A 20,594-nucleotide genomic window follows, 5' to 3' on the forward strand; every position below is an offset into this window, starting at 1 on the left:
AGCGCTGGCAGGAGGAGATCCCTCTGCCGGCTTTCTCTTTCACAATCTCTTTGCTTCTCTTCTCAATTTCCTCTCCGCACCCTCCCCCTTTCTGGGAGGATCCTGCTTGTGACAAAAGCAGGGGTGAAGAAGGCTGCGCAAAATAGGGTTGCCAAGTCCAATTCAAGAAATATCTGGGGACTTTGGGGGTGGAGCCAGGAGACTTTGGGGGTGGAGCCAGGAGACATTGGGGCAGAGCCAGGAACAAGGGTGTGACAAGCATCATTGAACTCCAAGAGAGTTCTGGCCATCACATTTAAAGGGACAGCACACCTTTTTAAATCCCTTCCCTCCATAGGAAATAATGAAGGATAGGGGCACCTTCTTTTGGGGCTCATAGAATTGGACCCCCTGGTCCAATCGTTTTGAAACTTGGGGAGAGGCACTAGATACTATACTGAAAATTTGGTGCCTCGACCTCAAAAAACAGCTCCCCCAGAGCCCCCGAAACGAGTCTGAAGCAGGGGATTGGCCTCTCTACTCACGAGGTGCTGCCAGCTTCTTCAAAGCAACACAGACACCCCATCCCAAGAGGAAGCCTTTTAATCGGAGTCTGAAGCCTCCAGAGGTTCAAAGGCACATGGTCCTCTGGGGGTGGGGCTTCCCCCTGCCGGCCAGCTGACTGGAGGCAGGAAGCAGCCTGGGAAAGCGGAAGAACCCCCGCTGGGACCTGGGGATTGGCAAGCCTAGGGCAAAAGGAGATACAGCCGGAGAGCGGAAGCCCCATCTTCAGAGGCAGTGTATCTGGCCCGGAGTGCCACCACCAGCCACTGATTTTGCTTTTTGAGGTGGGAGGAACGGCTTCAGCAGTCAAATGTCTAACTTTTCACATGGACTTGAAAAGGCTCAATGGCTTCGCTGAAGATATCACAGAGGGAGTGGAGAGGCCGATTCGTTCCTGGGTATGTGTCAGTGTGTCTAATAGATCTAGGGTTGCCAATCCCCAGGTGGGGGCAGGGGATCCCCCGGTTTGGAGGCCCTCCCCCCTCTTCAGGGTCATCAGAAAGCGGAGGGAGGGGAGGGAAATGTCTTCTGGGGACTTTATTACTCCCTATGGAGATTTATTCCCATAGAAAATAATGGAGAATTTATCCATGGGTATCTGGGGCTCTGGGGGGGCTGTTTTTTGGGGTAGAAGTACCAAATTTTCAGTACAGCATCTAGTGCCTCTCCCCAAAATATCCCCCAAGTTTCAAAATGATTGAACCAGGGGGTCCAATTCTATGAGCCCCAAAAGAAGGTGCCCCTATCCATTGTTTCCTATGGAAGGAAGGCATTGAAAAGGTGTGCTGTCCTTTTAAATGTGATGGCCAGAACTCCCTTTAGAGTTCAATTACGTTTGTCACAGCCTTGATCTTGGCTCCACCCCTAATATCTCCCGGCTCCACCCCCAAAGTCCCCAGATATTTCTTGAATTGGACTTGGAGACCCTATGGGTTCCAAGTCCCCCACAGCTGCTAGCAGGGGACTTTTTTGCACACACACCAGTGACGTCGCCCGGAAGTGATGTATCATGCAGGGCACATTGCGCAGGGATGCTCTAGGAATTTGCAGGAAATGCTATGGCTTTGCACAGAGACACTCTAGCAATTTGGGGGGAAACCAACCATCGAGTTTCCTACAAATTCAGAGCATCCCCGTGCAACATGCCCAGCGCGATACATCACTTCCAGGTGCCACATGCCATGTGGCAATGGGACTCTTTGGGGGGCAAGGATCCCGCCCCCAGCGGCCTGCTCCCTGCCGGTGGGTTGGGGCCTGCCAAACCGGGGGATCCTCTGCCCTCAGCAGGAACTTGGAGCCCTAAATAGATCTGCACATCAGACCAGGCTAGATATGCGCTTTGTTCTGATCAATAATTTATTCCTCCCAGGGAGCAGGCATGCCAGCCTCCAGGTGAGGCCTGGGGATCCTCCAGAATTCCAGATTTCAGAGAACAGTTCCCCTGGAGAAAATGGCTGCTTTGGAGGGTGGGATCTGTGGCATAGTACCTCACTGAGGTCCCTTTCCTCCTTAGCTCCGCCCCCAACTCCCCTAAAGTTTCCCAGCCTTGAGCTGGCAACCGTAACCAGCCCATCGTCTGCTGGCGGCCAGGAAGAATATGTCAGCCTTAAGTGGATGTAGTGATGGCCACTAGCAAAGATGGCTCTAGAAGGGGATTAGCCAGATGTGTGGAGGAGAGGTTCATGAGCGGCCACAAACCATGGTCACCAAAGGGAACCTTGCTGGGGTCAACCAGCAAGCCTCCAGGACAGAGCGTGGGGATTCCAGCCTGCGTCTCCCAAATGCAAGTCTGATACTCTAACTAACCACGGCACTGCAATTATTACCACACACTCACTCATTCTTTCTCACACACTTCCCTCCCTCCAGCCACATAGCTGTTCATATCAGACAGAACAGCTGCCTTGGTTATCAGATTCTATGACTGGCTCTAGGGTTGCCAGTTCCAACTTAGGAAATACCTAGGGACTTTGGGGGTGGAGCCAGCAGACTTTGAGAGTGGAGCCAGGAGCAAGGTTGTGACACACACGATTGAACCCTGAAGGGGGTTCTGGCGCCTTTGAAATGCCTTCCATTAGAAATAATGGAGGATGAGGGCACCTGTTTTGGGGGCTCACAGAATTGGACCCCCATGGTCCAATCTTTTTGAAACTTGGATTTTTTTTTTTTGAGAAGCACCAGACACTATGCTGAAAACTGGGTGCTTCTACTTCAAAAAAACAAACCCCACAAAGCCCCAGAGACCCACAGATCTATCCTCTGTTATACCCTATGAGGACTGGTCTCCACAGAGTATAATGGAGTGTTCAGTAGACATCCTTCCCCTCCTGAAGGGGAGGGGCGGGACCTCCCAACCAGAAGATCCCCTGGCCTCAACTGGGGATTGGCAGTCCTCACACCCAATCTCTGGCACAGCCAACGCAAAAGTCCTTGTCCACGTAGGCACTGCATGTATGTTCCATCCCACATAAGCCACCCTTAACATACCCCCATTTTACCCGTATTGTATTTTATTTATGTTGTAAGCCACTCTGAGCTCACCATGGGATAGGGTGGCATATAGGAATAATAAATAAATAAGATTGGACACTTCAGCAAACTGGGTAACAATAGCACATCTGGAAAATTCCACCCAACCCACCCAAAAAGGTATAGTCCCCTATGCAAGTACCAATGATTTCTGACTCTGGGGTGACGTTGCTTTCACAACATTTTCATGGCAGACTTTTCACGAGGTGGTTTGCCACTGCCTTCGCCAGACATCTACACTCCCCGCCCCCAGCAAGCTGGGGACTCATTTTACCGACCTCAGAAGGAAGGGCTGAGTCAACCTCGAACCGGCTGTCTGAACCCAGCTTCCGCCGGGATCGAACTCAGGTCGTGAGCAGAGCTTAGGACTGCAGTACTGCAGCTTTACCACTCTGCGCAGTACTATAAAATATGAGTTCAGAACTACCACACTGCATGCAGTTTACTGGATGAGTTTAGGGAAGTCACTTTCTCACACCAAGCAATCTCACAAGCATAAGGATAGAAAGCAGGGGGGTGGGGGGCGGTACATATGCTGCCCTGCATTCCTCGGAGGAAGGGGACAATGAAAAAAAAAATAAACATGAGTGTGTGGCTTTTAAATATCATTGTATCAGTTTCACCCTCATTCTTCACCTACAGAGGTTAGAATGTTTAGAAGCATTCTAAGACCTCACAACAGCTCAGCTAGCACTGTCAGGAAAGAGAAAAATTGGAGGCTGCTCTATATTAAGATGGTGATGAGTAACAGGGCTGGAAGAAGTTTAACTCTCTCTCTCACACACACACATACAAACAAACATATCCAAATGAAAGATTACTTCCACATTTCTCCAAATCCTTTGTAGAAACTTCCCGTTTTCTAAGAGGTCTCCAAACCACACACAAAAAGTGACACACAGTTGCACAAGAAGTGTTATTTTCTTTACATTTTATGCATTTAATTAAAAAAAAAGAACCCCCCCCCACATATATTTATCCCAAAAAATATAAACACCAACTCCGCCTTCCATCAAGATTACAGAACTCATTGTTTCCCCACACACGTAATTTTCATTCCTGAGCCTCAAATTCCCCCCCCCCCCAAGGACCAAAATGTGTGTGGTGGGGAGGGGCACAGCCTTCTGTGCACCCTTCCCAGTACTTCTCCACCACCGTGACACATTTCATTCCCTTTTCATCCTTCCCTATCTTTAATTTACAAGCCTCTCACAGAAGAATTCCGGGGAAGGGAGCTATAAAACTAGCTGGTACCTCACCTGTGTACTCAATTCCCAACTGGGAGTTTTTAACAGGATGTGGCTAGTTCGCAGAGGCAGTTAGCTAGAGGCTCATTTCCTAGGGTTGCCAACTTCAGCTTGGGAAATTCCTGGAGATGGCAGGAGGGGTGGAAGCTGGGGAGGGTGAAGTTTGGAAAAGAAAGGAAGCTGAATGGGGATGCAGTTCCATGTAATCCCCCTCCTAAAAAGCAGACATTTTCTCTAGGGCGGTGGTGGCCAAACATAAGAGCCACATAGAATAAACATGAGATATTTGAGAGCCACAAGAATGGCAGATGTTTGAGGGAGGGAGGAAGAAAATGGGGAGGGAGAAATGGAAAGATAGCAACTTTAACTTTATATGCATTCTCCAAGCCCCCAGCTAGCTTGGTGAAGTGATTTAAAGAGACAAATGCCTTCTCCAAGCTGGCCTGTGGGGGAGTGGCGGCTTTGAGAACCAGACAGTTATGTGTGAAAAAGCCACAATTTGGCCACCTCTGCTCTAGGGGAACTGATCATTGTACCTGGAGATCACATGTAAAATTCCCTACGAAGAAAGGTTGAAACGCTTGGGGCTCTTTAGCTTGGAGAAACATCGACTGCGGGATAACATGATAGAGGTTTACAAGATAATGCATGGGATGGAGAAAGTAGAGAAAGAAGTACTTTTCTCCCTTTCTCACAATACAAGAACTCGTGGGCATTCGATGAAATTGCTGAGCAGACAGGTTAAAACAGATAGAAGGAAGTACTTCTTCACGCAAAGGGTGATTAACATGTGGAATTCACTGCCACAGGAGGTGGTGGCGGCCACAAGCATAGCCACCTTCAAGAGGGGGTTAGATAAAAATATGGAGCAGAGGTCCATCAGTGGCTATTAGCCACAGTGTGTATGTGCGTGTGTGTGTGTATAATTTTTTTGGCCACTGTGTGACAGAGTGTTGGACTGGATGGGCCATTGGCCTGATCTAACATGGCTTCTCTTATGTTCTTAAGTGACACAGAGTGCTGGACTGGATGGGCCATTGGCCTGATCCAACATGGCTTCTCTTATGTTCTTATGTGACACAGAGTGTTGGACTGGATGGGCCACTGGCCTGATCTAACGTGGCTTCTCTTATGTTCTTATGTGACATAGAGTGTTGGACTGGATGGGCCATTGGCCTGATCTAACGTGGCTTCTCTTATGTTCTTATGTGACACAGAGTGCTGGACTGGATGGGACATTGGCCTGATCCAACATGGCTTCTCTTATGTTCTTATGTGACACTGAGTGTTGGACTGGATGGGCCACTGGCCTGATCCAACATGGCTTCCCTTATGTTCTTATGTGACACCGAGTGTTGGACTGGATGGGCCACTGGCCTGATCCAACATGGCTCCTCTTATGTTCTTATGTGACCCAGAGTGCTGGACTGGATGGGCCATTGGCCTGATCTAACATGGCTTCTCTTATGTTCTTATGTTCCAGGCTCCACCTGGAGGTTGGCAACCCTAGCAGAACCAACTTAATGAAAAGTTCCTCGTCGAGGTCATCCTGACTGAAAGCCCAGAAAAGTTGAAATGTGGCAACTTGTGTGCTTGATGCACCAGTCCCATACATCCGGTCCTTTCTGCCTTATTCGAACCTTTTACCGTGGACTCCTGGGAACAACTGAGGGCCTCTGGTCACTGGAATTCCTGTTCAGGCCAGCTATGGCTTCTGAGTTTTCCCCCACCATATATTTTCAAGCTTATTTCCTCAGGTTTAAGGGCTAAAAAACTGGTTATTTTAAAATATATATATACATATATAAAAGCCGAGAAACTCAGGGCCAAGAGAAAGGTTAAAAAGAGAGAATTCGTGGCAGAATCTTCAGCGGCAGCGCTGAGTTCGGATTCCCTCCAACTTCAGAATCAGCGTGTCAAAGGTAGGTTAGGCTGTCACTCATAGTCTTCCCTCCATGCTATAAGAGGGCGGCTCACCTTTTACATTTGTAAAAAGGTGCTGCACGTACTTTTACCTGTTCATTCATCGCCTTAATAAAAAAGAAACCTTTTACAATGTGCAAAAATCTGCTTGAGGGAAGGTCTACTGGCGACGTCACAGGTACCAGCCAATCAGCGCTGCTCAAAGCCAGCTTCTGCCGTTCAGTTTGCCGAACCTTTTTCTTCTCCAGAGCTCAGCCCTGGAGGGGGAAAAACCCACATAGATTTGGCACCATGTTTCAAAAGCAGCTCTGCTGCTTTTTTAAAAAAAGGTTAGTCGTCTTTTCACCCTGAAGCACCCGTGGTATGTATATACACATAGGCCTGGTGAAACCTATCTCTTGCATTGAACTCTAATAAAAGCAGTGTCCACGAGGACTAGCACCTCCAATTAGCTCCAGCAACAATCACCCTGCACTGTGTCTTCTAGAGACACGCCAACCCCACCGCCTTCTCACTTAGAACCACAAAATACAATCAGTAATGCAAAAAAACCTATCACACTGTATCATCCTTCTACCTCTGGTAGAAGCAGCCCCTGCAAACACAATGGCAGTTTCTTCAGCAGGGACCCGATTCCAAACCATTTCTGGACTGGAGGGAGATGGCTGGCTATTGGGAAACGCGGAATTGACTGCGAATGTTCCTCAGAAGGCTCTTTGCACCACAGAACACGGCAGAGATGAAGGATGGGGAGACATTAATAGAGGCAAAATACAAAGGGATCCCTTGGTGTCAAGCTTTCTGCCTTCTCCACGCAGAGCTGGCACCTTGGCGAAGTCGGAGCATCTGTCAGGGAAACACTGCAGGTAGCGTGTCTGTGGCTTCCTTTGACGCAGGGCTTTTTTTTGTAGCAGGAACTCCTTTGCATATTAGGCCACACACCCCTGATGTAGCCAATCCTCCTGGAGCTTACAGTAGGCCCTGTACTAAGAGCCCTGTAAGCTCTTGGAGGATTGCCTACATTAGGGGTGTGTGGCCTAATATGCAAAGGAGTTCCTGCTACAAAAAAAGCCCTGCTGTGATGCCCCGCAAGCACATCACAGGAAGGTTCAAAAGGTGAGTCGTGGGTTTGTAAAGGCTGAAGCCCGCAGCTCTGGAGCGTGCCCAGCACTCCCCTAAAGCTCTGCTTGGCTGATAGCAACGGAGATGCTACTCTCAGGGCTTTTTTTTAGTAGCAGGAACTCCTTTGCATATTAGGCCACACCCCCTGATGTAGCCAATCCTCCAAGAGCTTCCAGGACCTACTGTAAGCTCCAGGAGGATTGGCTGCATCAGGAGGGTGTGGACTAATACGCAAGGGAATTCCTGCTACAAAAAAAGCCCTATGTTCTGCTGTTCCTGATCTTCATACTGAGGATGCAATTTGCCAAAGCACAAATCTCGTTTCTCATGCCTCTCTCGTGCTGCCATTAGGAACCAACCATCTAGAATACAGGGGTGAGAAGCACCTGGACGCCTTCTGCAGCACAGAAGAGAAGGCAAAGGAAATAGGGTCTCGATGGGAACAAACTCGATAACACGGTGACTTTTTTTTGGGGGGGGGAGAGGGAGATAAGGAAGGTTGGACAGATGGAGAAGAAAGATTACGTCAGGGGTTTCCAACCTTGGGTTCTCCAACCTTCTTGAGCCTTTGGCACTTTTGGAATTCTCACACAGTGCGGTGGGTGCAGCCACAAAATGGCTGCTCCAGGAGGCGGAGCCAGCCGCAGAACAGCAGCCACCCCTTCCCCTCGGTCATGCAGTGAAGATCCTTGGGCTGTGGGGGCAGCTGGTGCCGAAGCAATGTTTAAAAAAAAAAAAAACTCGCACAGCCAATCAAATCTTTGGTGGCCAATCAGAAACCCTGCTGGGCAAAAGCCTCCCTTGGCTCCGCCCACTTTATCTAAATACCTAGCCGGCACCTAGATTGGGGACCCCTGGATCAGACAGGCACAATTTACTGTCGACCAGATGGTCTCATTTCGATGGCCGAGCAGAGCAAGAGAACCAGTGGAACTCATTGTCGCGGGATCCTGCCATATGCACTAGCATCGAGAGCATGAAAAAGAGATCTGATGAACAGAGGAAGGATTCCACTGCTCAGGATGCGAACAGGCAGTGCTGGTCTTCAATCAGATTCCCGTTTATCTCCGGAGGCTTCTAGCAGGAAGTCCTTGGAGGATATTAAAAACTGCAGGATGTACCATTGCTTTCATCCACTTTTGAGTTACGTCCTTACAGAAACCTTGAGAGAAGGAAAAGAAGCAAGGATAAAAATACGGGGGGGGGGGGGGCGATAGGCAGGAAACTCGATGGCAGACGGGTCAATATGAGATTCCCTCAAATGAGAGAATATGTCGCTCAAAGCCATTCTCGCTGTTGACAACTTTCTCCAGGTCGCCTGCCTGAGCTGAGCCTCCGATTGGCTGGGAGGATCCGGGGCGCTGTGGGATGGGGCAGTTTCTCAGCTGTGCCCTCCTTCGCAGGACGGCTTGGGGAAGTCACTCAGGTCCCTGCCGATTATCTCGGTCACTGAGGAGAGGAAACAGTTAAGAGATGTAAACTAAGACATCAAAACTTCTAGCCTAAGGAAGCTTGGGAAAATTCTGCCTTGCACCTGTGGTGTATGCCAGGGCATACCGGGAAGGGGGGGAAATGGACCTGGAAAAGAGCTTTGCTACCAGTTTACCCTGCCCCACCCTCCCATAAGCAGAGAAGAACGGCTGGCCAGCCCCACACCTTTAATGGTTCATTTGGGCACATCTGTCTGCAGGCCTGGAATATTGGGTAGCAAGTGATTCCCCCCCTGAGGTTGGAAGCGGCACAGTTTGTTCTCTGCCACCCTCCTCCAACTGTGTGCATGAACCAAGCCATGGCCTCCAAAGACGACAGCTGAGATGGCTTTTGAAAAAGGAGTGGGCACGTTCATGGAGTTGAGGTCCATCCATAGCACTTGACAGCAAAATTTCCAGTGGTCACAAGCTGGAGAACAGTGTTGGTTGGTTGCCACAAACTTAATTGCATCACAAGCTGCTCAATGCACAAGTTGCTCAAAACCCAAAAGATGCTTGTGATATAGACAAGTATATTGTATATCCCAGGGGTGGCCAACGGTAGCTCTCCAGATGTTTTTTGCCTACAACTCCCATCAGCCCCAGCCAGCATGGCCAATGGCTGGGGCTGATGGCAATTGTAGGCAACAAACATCTGGAGAGCTACCGTTGGCCACCCCTGGGATATACCACAAGAATCTTGTATATGTGATGACATATTTTTCACAACTGGTTTAAGGAACGAATCCAAATATTTAGAAAGTGGTCCCAATAATGAATCGCATCCTGATATAATAGGACACCCAGGTGGCTTGGGCAAGCTTTTATGACTTTTTGGTAAGGCAGTTTGTGGCATTAGCTACCTCTGAGGAAGCCAGCAAATTTGTGATACGTTTGGAACTTCGGCAACTGAGGCCTTTATGTTCCATTGTAAAGAAGAAGAATTGCAGATTTATACCCCGCCCTTCTCTCTGAATCAGAGACTCAGAGCAGCTTACAATCTCCTATATCTTCTCCCTCCACAACAGGCACCCTGTGAAGTGGGTGGGGCTGAGAAGGCTCTCATAGCAGATGCCCTTTCAAGGACAACTCTTGCGAGAGTTATGGCTGACCCAAGGCCATCCCAGCAGGTGCAAGTGGAGGAGTGGGGAATCGAACCCGGTTCTCATAGATAAGAGTCCGCACACTTAACCGCTACACCAAACTGGCTCTCACTAAAGTGACTAAACATTTAAACTTCTAAGATGTTACACGGTTAAATGACTCAATGTAAAAGTTTCTACGATACGAATTATAGTTTTCAAATAAGCACACAGATATTCCTTGAGGTAGCACTTTACATTCTTGTATAAGGTATTACTTTTAACAATATCAACATAATACATTAATATTTATAGAAGGTGGTTTAGTTATTTACATGGGATTTCCTTTATACATTTATTTTTACTCCCAACTGGGGGCGGACAACCCCACACGTTGTAGTGGGTGCAATCACAGAATGGCAGCCATTGGAGATGGAATCAGCTACAAAATGTCCCGCATAGGAGGCAGAGCCAACTACACACACACACAAACACACACACACACATACAGCTTTTGAGAAGAAGAAGAACCACTACCACCACCAAAGACACTCCAAGCTCCAAGACTGGGATAAAAATGCACCAGACAGTAATACAGGAGATGTAAACCTGCTACTCTACTCATCAGGAATATAGCCAAACTTCGTTTGAATAGTCTCTATTCAATAGGATATTCAATAGTCTCTATTCAATAGGAGAGCCAGTCTGGTATAGTGGTTAAGTGTGCGGACTCCTATCTGGTAGAACCGGGTTTGATTCCCCCACTTGCACCTGCTAGAATGGCCTTGGGTCCGCCATAGCTCTGGCAGAGGTTGTCCTTGAAAGGGCGGCTTCTGTCAAATCTCTCTCAGCCCCCGCCCGAAGCCGTCGCCCTGGTTCAACCAGGGGCTGCGGCAACAAAAGCGGGGACGACTGGAGAGGCAATGGCGGCGTACTCGAGACGAAGTGACCCGAACATCTTATAGAGAGAGTTTGAAGGCCTATGAGATGGCAATCAAATCCGCAAAGAAAGTATTCTTTGCGGCTAAGATTGCGTCCGCAACTTCGCGCCCGGCACAATTGTTTGACATAATTAGAGAACTTACAACGCTGCCGCAAGGCAGACCAAATTCTATTGAATTGGAAATAGGCTGTGAGGCTTTTGCGAAATTTTTTGTGGATAAAATCGCGTCACTCCGCCCCGAACCACCTGCCAGTTTTGAGACAGTCAGCGAAACCGAGGCCCCGAGCCTGTCTTCGGATTATACTCTGGATGGCTTTAGCCCCCTCAGCCTGGAGGAAGTTGACAGGATTCTCTTATCGGCTCGCCCAACAACTTGTAAATTGGACCCATGCCCTTCCTGGCTTATTAAATCCTGCCAGAGGGATCTCAGATATCCTATACGGGATATCATAAATAGATCCCTGACGGAAGGGCATTTTCCATCGCCGCTCAAAGAGGCTGTGGTCCGTCCCCTCCTAAAAAAAACCATCTTTAGATCCGGCCCAATTGGCACACTATCGGCCGGTCTCAAATTTGCCCTTTTTGGGCAAACTTATTGAGAGGGCAGTGGCGATGCAGTTACAGACTTTCCTGGAGGACGCTTCCGTCCTAGACCCATTTCAGTCCGGCTTTCGCCCAGGACATGGGACAGAGACGGTGTTGGTCGCCCTAGTGGATGACCTTCAACGGCATCTGGATCGGGGCGGCTCGGTGGTGCTGATGCTGTTAGACCTGTCGGCTGCATTCGACACGGTCGACCATCGGCTACTGACGTGCCGCCTTGCCGACGCAGGGATTCAGGGGTTGGCCTTACAGTGGCTTTCCTCTTTCCTGGAAGGTCGGGGACAAAGGGTCGCAATTGGGGGGGAACTATTCTGGATGTGCACACTCGATTGTGGTGTGCCCCAAGGGGCGGTTCTCTCCCCGATGTTATTTAACATCTACATGCGGCCTCTTGCCCAGATTGCCCGAAGGTACGGGCTAGGGTGTCACCAGTATGCTGATGACACCCAGCTCTATCTACTGATGGACGGCCGGCCGGTCTGCGCCCCGGAAAATCTCGAACGGGCACTACAGGCCGTGGCTGAGTGGCTCAGACTGAGTGGGCTGAAGCTAAATCTGGCGAAGACAGAGGTCGTTTGCTTGGGTCGCCGCGGCCTGGGGGGTTGGGGATTCCCCCTACCAGTTTTTGACGGTGCGCCGCTGATAGCGGCGGACAGGGTCAGGAGCTTGGGGGTGCTATTGGAGCCTTCCCTAAAGATGGAGGCTCAAATAGCAGCAGCTGCCAAGTCCGCGTTCTTTCATCTTAGGCGGGCAAGGCAGCTGGCCCCATTCCTGGAGCGCGACGACCTAGCAACAGTGATCCATGCTACGGTCACCTCGAGGTTGGACTACTGCAATGCCCTCTACATGGGGCTGCCCCTGTCCCGAACTCAGAAATTACAGCTGGTGCAGAATGCCGCGGCCCGGCTGTTATTGGGTCTCCCAAAGTGGGGACACATTCGGCCTGGTCTTTGGACCCTGCACTGGCTTCCAGTGATATACCGAGTCCGGTACAAGGTGCTGGTTATTACCTTTAAAGCCCTATATGGCCTGGGACCTGCCTACCTGAAGGACCATCTCTCCCCACATGTTCCCCAGAGAGCACTGAGGTCGGGAACACAAAACCTCCTCACTATCCCTGGGCCAAAAGAAGCCCGCTTGAAATCCACCAGAGAAAGGGCCTTCTCCGTTATGGCCCCTACATGGTGGAACCAGCTGCCGGAGGAGGTGAGGGCCCTGCGGGACCTTGTTCAGTTCCGCAGGGCCTGTAAGACGACCCTCTTCCGGTTAGCCTACATCTAGCTAAGATGAGAACTCAATGTAGCTTGCCAGACGTCTGTTTTATATGAAACTGGAATGTTTATTGGTTTTAAGGTTTTAACTGTTTTAAATATTTAATTGCCTATATATTTAAAAGTGTTTAATTTTATGTTGACCAATTTTTGGAAGCCGCCCTGAGCCACTTGTGGGAAAGGCGGGATATAAATCCTAAATAAATAAATAAATAAATCTTCTTCTCCCTGGCCACCAGTGGGGGATGGGGGGTAGGGTTGCCAGTTCCAGGTTGGAAAACTCCTGGATATTTGGGGATGGAGCCTGGGGAGGACCGGGACCCCAGTCAGGCACAATGCTATAGAGCAGGGGTGGCCAACGGTAGCTTTCCAGATGTTTTTTGCCTACAACTCCCATCAGCCCCAGCCATTGGCCATGCTGGCTGGGGCTGATGGGAGTTGTAGGCAAAAAACATCTAGAGAGCTACCGCTGGCCACCCCTGCTATAGAGTCCACCCTCCAAAGCATCCCTTTTCTCCAGGGGAACTGATCTCTGTACTCTAGAGCTGCAATTCCAGTCCCCGCCTGGAGACGGGCATCCCTAGACTGATTGATACTGGGGAAAAACTCTCCTCTCAAAAAAGGTTTCTGTTTTTAATATATGATTCTTGACCCCTGAAATTAATATTTATTATATTAGAAGCAAAATGCCCGACTCCTGCTTTACCTTCCTCCAGCGTGATCCCATGGACAGGCAGGTTAGCCCGGAAGCCGCCACTGCCGCCAAATCCCGATTTCTCCATGTCTTTGGTGTTCAGCTCCACAGGCTCAAGCTCAAGATCTGTCCACTCAGGAGTCTTGTCATCACCGTGGGCTTCTCTGTGCCCTGGGGGCTGAGGGCTGAGTTGAGGACTGAGGGACTGGAAATTAGGAGGGTGGCAATCCAAAGGAAGGAAGTGGGGCAGGTCTCCCGGAGCGAGGAGGGGCACAGAGAGGTGGTTGCCCTGATAGGCCTCACTGGACGGGAAACGGAAGGAAGGGCTGTAATGGGGAGGGGTAGGAAATGAGCAAGGGCCCCAGTCTGGACTGTAGGGGGAACAGGGCGGGGAGCGGTCTGGGCAATAAGGAAAGGGAGGTCTAGAAGGAGAGAAATCCATGGAGCTCTGGAGGGACTGTGAAAGGAATGGGGCGCTTTGAGAGGCAGGGGGGAAACTACGGAGTGGTGAATCCGGAAGGGGTTCTTCCTTGAAGATCACTATAGAGAAACAGAGAAGAAATAATATGAAGAGGGATTATAACTTTTGAGTTTTTTCGGAGAAAGATTTTCTAATGAGAGCCAGTTTGGTGTAGTGGTTAAGTGTGCGGACTCTTATCTGGGAGAACCGGGTTTGATTCCCCACTCCTCCACTTGCATCTGCTGGAATGGCCTTGGGTCAGCCATAGCTCTGGCAGAGGTTGTCCTTGAAAGGGCAGCTGCTGGGAGAGCCCTCTCCAGCCCCACCCACCTCACAGTGGGATACCGAGTTCGTTACAAGGTGCTGGTTATCACCTTTAAAGCCCTATATGGCCGAGGACCTGCCTACCTGAAGGACCGTCTCTCCCCATATGAGCCCCAAAGAGCATTGCGGTCGGCTGGAAAAAACCAGCTGACCGTCCCTGGGCCAAGGGAGGCCAGATTGAAGGCCACCCGAGATAGGGCCTTCTCTATTGCTGCTCCACTGCTGTGGAATCAACTCCCGGTAGAGGTGCGGGCCCTGCGGAGTTTGGAACAGTTCCGCAGGGCCTGTAAGACCCACCTCTATAAACTAGCCTTCAACCAATGATAAACTAGGAAATGCCTCTAAAAAAATTGCTCTTGGTTACTGAATTTTATGGAATTATTGAAGATCGAATGTTTTAGCACCATTGTAATTTGTAAATTTTAACTTGTAATTTGTCTTAACTTGGATTTTATTTGCAATTTATGTAATCTGATGTATAATGTATTTTATGTTGTAAGCCGCCCTGAGCCTGCTTTGGCGGGGAGGGCGGGATAGAAATTAAAAGTTATTATTATTATTATTATTATTTGTTGTGGGGGAGGAAGGTAAAGGAGATTGTGAGCCGCTCTGAGACTCTTCGGAGTGGAGGGCGGGATATAAATCCAATATCTTCTTCTTCTTCTTCTAATGGACAGAGCTTATTACCTTATAACAAATTAGATTAAAAATACGGGGACGTTTGATCAGGGGGCATGCACTGCTGGGGGCCACAAAAGGGGGGGTGGGATGGAGAAAATGTTATATATGTGTATCGACATTTAATGACAAATGATTATATGTCATTACAGTATATTACAATAAATTGTTTTAAACAGGAGAAACAGAGAAGGAAGCGGGATCAGCAAAATTAAATTAATGTAGGGTTCCCATTCCCCCGAGGGTGGCGGTGGGAGAAAAAGTAAAAGAAAAAAAAAATTAAAAGGGGGGGGGGAACCTACACCATCCCTTTCAGTAAAAAACAACAACAATGCAAATAACACAGGATTACTCTAGGAGTCACCTGAAGCTCTATGAAAAAACCATAGATTTTCCAGTAGCTCTAGGGATTTTCCTGGTAGCTCTAGGAATCACTGGAAACTCTGGTTTAACCACAAGACTTCCAATCACATCTTTCAGCCATCATATGTCATTTTCTGTTTTTCTTTGGGAAGTCACGTGACATCGCACCTAGTTCTGTGCCCACCCCACAATAACCCCACGCACAGCTCTCCCACCAGTTGCTGCCCGGCAACCCTACATTAATGACCCCCGCGTTTCTTCCCTGCCCCTGGTTTGTGCCTTTACATACCAGGTAAGTATTTGAAGGCCTGAGCGGGACTCCTTTTCCGTCGTCCGTTCGAAACGTAGAAGTACGTCTGAACCGGCCGCGACACTCGCTTGTTGTTGTATTCTGGGACTGTGAGGGTCAGTGAGATCTGCAGCAGAGAATGAGACATCCTGCTCTTCAAAGTCCTCAGCCAGCCTCACTGGCCATATTCCCTTCTTTTGCACGTCTGTAGCCCCAGAAGCCGCTCCTCGTGTTAAGCAATGTTCCCTCTAAGCTGAATTAGTGTGAGCTAGCTCACAATTTTTTAGCCTCCGACTCACACCATTTTGGCTCAGCTGAGGAAAAATAGCTCTAGAGCAAACTGATTCATGCAGTCGCTCACAACTTTAACGCCAGTGGCTCACAAAGTAGAAATTTTGCTCACAAGACTTCACAGTTTAGACAGAACACTGGTTACCAGGCATGTCCATGTCACTCAGCCCTATCCTGATAGCCGAGGCTGGCCCCATCTTGCCAGATCTTGGAAGCTAAATAGGGTCAGCCCTGGCTAGTATTCGGAGGTGAGACCTCCAAGGAATATGAGGATCGTGACGGGGAGGGCAAGCAATAGCAAACCACCTCTGAACGCCTCTTGGCCTCACCCACAGCTGTGACTTGATGGCACTTTCCACCACCTACGTAACTCAAACGCATTGAAGTGGAACAAAAATATACATAAGACATAGATTTCTAAAATAAAGCAGGAGAAAAGAAAAAAAAACATAGTAAACACTCCTACAGACTTTAACACGAAAAGAAATGAATGACTAATCAAGAAAGCGACTACGTTACAAATCAGGGCTTTTTTGTAGAAAGGGTCCAGCAGGGACTCATTTGCATATTAGGCCACACCCCTGACACCACCATTGGTTCGCACAGAGTTTTTTTTGCGAGAAAAGCCCGACACAAACTCTATTGCATATTAGGCCACGCTCCCATATGCTTAGTTAACCGGGACTGTGTTCCTGTGAGTTCCTGCTCAAAAAAAGCCTTGATTATAAGCATCTCACTCAAAGAAGGCGTCGCGGGTTCCAAGACAGTTATCTAAACTCAAGCTGAGCATTGTCCTGAAATCTCAGAGCCGCAGATATATATTGGGCAACAGTCGGTGTGACATTTCGGTCATTGCCTAAGAGAAAGCTAAGACAATGGTAATCTCTAGAGAAGGCGTGACCAAACTTGCTTAATGCAAGAGCCGCACAGAACAAATGTCAGGTGTTTGAGAGCCACAAGACAAGAAGGAAGGATAGCAAATAGATGGAGGGGAAGGAGAGGTGGAAAGAAAACAACTTTAAATGCATTCTCTAAACTGCCGGCTGGCTCGGCGAAACGACTTAAAGAGTGAAATGCTTTCTCCAAGCTGTTTGCAGGGGGGGCTTTGAGAGCCACACAATGTGTGTGAAAGAGCCACGTGTAGTTTGGCCACCCCTGCTCTAGAGCTCTCCAGATGTTTTTTGCCTACGGCTCCCATCAGCCCCGGCCATTGGCCATGCTGGCTGGGGCTGATGTGAGTTGTAGGCAAAAAACATCTGGAGAGCTACCGTTGGCCACCCCTGCTCTACAGCAACTGGAAAAAGACATTGAGAGAGAGAGAGAGCAAAGAAAACACAGCGTGCTCATTTTCAAAGAGAAATAAAACACATTGCATTGGGATGGGATGGGGGGGGGAATCCCCATCTGGGATCCTCACCTCCGTGCTTTTCAACCGATTAATGCTCGCTTCCTCTTCCCACTGGAGCTTTCCATCTGAAATCAAAAAGAGACTGAGCGACCACAGATAGGAGGGGCCCAGAGGCAGCACAGTGAGTGGAGGATCAGGATGGCGAGAAAAGAGAACGGGCAGGGTTGTCAAGATCCCACGGAAGGCAGGGGATCTCCCGCCTCCAGAAGACCTTTCCCATTGCTGCTCAGCAGGAGAAAAATGGGGGTGGGGGGGTGGGGGTGGGACGGGGAGGCAATGGCCGGTGCCCCATGCACAGATGTCGCTTCCAACCAGACTGGAAGTGACGTCAGGGTGTTCCCAGGGACATTGTGGTTCAACCACAGTTTGGGCCGAATGCTAAAGCATTCCCAGCAACACAGTGAGGTCATTTCCAGGTAACACAGGAAGTGATATCGGAGCCTCTCTCTGCCCCTTAAGCGGCAAATCTTCCGCCAGTTTAAGAATGGGTCTTGATGTCTCAGGCTAAAACCTACCAGCTGGCTCTCGGAAGGTTACAGGAAAGTCATGCCAGAAACAGCAGACCCATTTTCGGCCTCCGATAACCAATAACGAGTGATATCGTGCCACTGCACACGGTGGCTCCATTCTTTACGCCAGCATAGGTATGGTGAGGCAAAACTGAGTTGTCCATCACCTCTGTTGAAGCTGTCACTAGGGAAGGACCTGCAAATCAAGCTGGCTGTGCTGAAGAGGCTGAGATAGAAGGGCAGGGGGGGTGGGGTTGAAGAGGCCTTTCCCCAGGACGGGTCACTCTGCCCTTCAACAGTGGCAACTCCTGTGCTTATACCAACTATGGGGGTTGTGGGGGACGGAGGCTTGACACAGCAGGTTGGCACCACAGGGCAGCAAATACCTGTGAGCCCCAGGGACACGGCAATGCTACTCCCCTCCTCAGTCGCAGCTCCTTTCTTGACACATCACAACGGCATCAGTATCTCAGGCGGACACTATCAGTTGCAATGCTGTCAGTCAAGTAATGGGGAAGCTCGACGGACACTCCAACTCTTAACTCGTGCCAAAGCGTCTAAGGCCAAACTGGTGACTGTTGCCACAAGTTAATGCCGGTTCACTTACCAGGGCCTCGCTCAATGAAGACAACTTTGGACTCAGGCAGGAAGTTGGCACCGGTAATCGCCATCTCCTCGCCCCCGTGTATGGAGCATGCGCTGAGGCTGTAGCTTTCCACCTGGGGGAGCTCTTGAGCAGAGCGCTGGGCTGGAAGCAAACAAGGGACAGGAACAGGGAATAAGGAGAGAGAGCGAGAGAGAGAGACAGCATTATGTGCGTTTATTAAAGAGCAACTTGCGAAGGACCAAGCGGAGACCAAGCTCTATGCTAGGTGCAGTTTATTCACCAAGTGCTCAACAACGACCTGGCATAGTCCCAGACTTTGTTACAAAGAGCTCTATATTTAGCGCTGCTGCTGGCTAGGTCTGAGCCCAGAAGCAAGTATTTTTGGGGGGGGAGGGGGAGAGAGAAAGAGCACAATAAAATTTAGACATTCCAGAGCTCCACTCTCCTGTGAGCTCCTCCGCAAAATGAGGACTAGTTATATTTTTGGGGAGGGACGGTGGCTCAGTGGTAGAGCATCTGCTTGGTAAGCAGAAGGTCCCAGGTCCAATCCCCTGGCTTCTCCAACTAAAAAGGGCTCAGGCAAATAGGCGTGAAAAACCTCCGCTTGAGACCCTGGGGAGCTGTTGCCAGTCTGAGTAGACAGTACTGACTTCGACGGGCCAAGGGTCTGATTCAGTAGAAGGCAGCTTCATACGTTCATATGACTTTGTATGGGATTGTGCGTGTTCCTCAACCATTTTTATTTATTTACATGATATTTATATCCCGCCCATTCCGTACAGACTCAAGGCGGCTGACAGCATAAAACAGACAGTAAACAAAAACAATATTAAAACAATAAAAACAATCAGATAAACGACAATGGTGCTACTTCAGGCGGGTCATGCAATATTTTCTTTCTCACGCACTCAGATCCCGGGCAGTTAGTAATCAAAGCGCTATGGATCCAGATGTGGTGGCAGCCCTCTCCCATTAGATGTTATATGCCATCTGAAACAGTTCAGCCTTGCAGGCCCTGCGGAACGGCGATAAATCCCGCAGGCCCCTGATGGCTTCTGGAAGGGTGTTCCAAAGAAGTATTGGGGCTGCAACCAAGAAGGCTCTTGCTCTGATGGAGTTGAGCCTAGCCTCCTTTAGCTCAGGGACAGCGGGAAGATTTTGAGAGCTTGATTGCAGAGCTCTCTGGGGAACATGTGGGGCAAGGCGGTCCCGCAGATAGGTAGGTCCTAGGCCATATAGGGCTTTGAAGGTTAATACCAGGACTTTGAAACGGATTTGGTATGCAACAGGCAGGCAGTGCAGTGCTCTCAGCACAGGCTGAATGTGCTCCTGACGGGGAAGCTCCATTAGTAGCCTGGCTCACTTTGCGGGGGGGGGGGTTTGACACAACAGCAGCCATCTTTGGATTCATGAGAAGGCATCAGCAGAGCCAAAACCACCTCCCTCTCTTCCGCCTCTGACCCCCCAACTCACAGCATTCAATAGGAACTGAGGCAGTCTGGATGGAGACCACTTTGCCGTTGCCTTGGGGCACGTGGACCCGGAAGACCAGGCGGACCCGTGTGTTCTTGCGCCCGATGTCTGTCTCCCCCTTCCGAAGCTCAATGTCTGAATTCCGCAGCTTCAGGATCCCCGCGCAGTCAATGCTGGGGAGGGAAAGGAGAAAGTTGAGATTCGACAAGGCTTGGTGGGGGGACCACCAAGAGATGGACAACATATTGAACAAGAGACTGGATCAGCATCTGGAGCAGAGGTCCATCAGTGGCTAGTAGCCACATGATATAGATGGAACTCTCTGTCTGGGGCAAGTGATGCTCTGTATTCTTGGTGATGGGAGGGCAGTAGGAGGGCTTCTAGTGTCCTGGTCCCACTGGTGGACCTCCTGAGGGCACCTGGGCTTTTTGGCCACTGTGACACAGAGTGTTGGACTGGATGGGCCATTGGCCTGATCCAACATGGCTTCTCTTATGTTCTTATGTGACACAGAGTGTTGGACTGGATGGGCCATTGGCCTGATCCAACATGGCTTCTCTTGTGTTCTTATGTGACACAGAGTGTTGGATTGGATGGGCCATTGGCCTGATCCAACATGGCTTCTCTTATGTTCTTATGTGACACAGAGTGTTGGACTGGATGGGCCATTGGCCTGATCCAATATGGCTTCTCTTATGTTCCTAACAGAAGTGGATTCTCGGAGTGACACATTTAGAACCAACCCATCCATCATCAACTCAGATCT

The 20,594-nt window shown here is 49.6% G+C and overlaps 1 protein-coding gene across 1 annotated transcript in view; it reads right to left on the reverse strand.

The window, feature by feature from the left end:
* Positions 1-8,680: 8,680 nt before the first annotated feature.
* NFATC4 (nuclear factor of activated T cells 4) overlaps positions 8,681-20,594 on the reverse strand; it is a 37,446-nt gene continuing 25,532 nt past the window's right edge. Inside the window, exons 5-10 of the mRNA XM_060256236.1 lie at positions 19,829-20,001; positions 18,356-18,496; positions 17,249-17,304; positions 15,541-15,667; positions 13,439-13,966; positions 8,681-8,813 (exon numbers count right to left, since the gene is read on the reverse strand). Coding sequence (XP_060112219.1) covers positions 8,746-8,813; positions 13,439-13,966; positions 15,541-15,667; positions 17,249-17,304; positions 18,356-18,496; positions 19,829-20,001 — 1,093 coding nt within the window. The 3' untranslated portion in view covers positions 8,681-8,745. The remainder of the gene's footprint in view (positions 8,814-13,438; positions 13,967-15,540; positions 15,668-17,248; positions 17,305-18,355; positions 18,497-19,828; positions 20,002-20,594) is intronic.

The sequence above is a fragment of the Heteronotia binoei genome, chromosome 15, assembly GCF_032191835.1.
Source record: "Heteronotia binoei isolate CCM8104 ecotype False Entrance Well chromosome 15, APGP_CSIRO_Hbin_v1, whole genome shotgun sequence".
Lineage (NCBI taxonomy): Eukaryota > Metazoa > Chordata > Lepidosauria > Squamata > Gekkonidae > Heteronotia > Heteronotia binoei.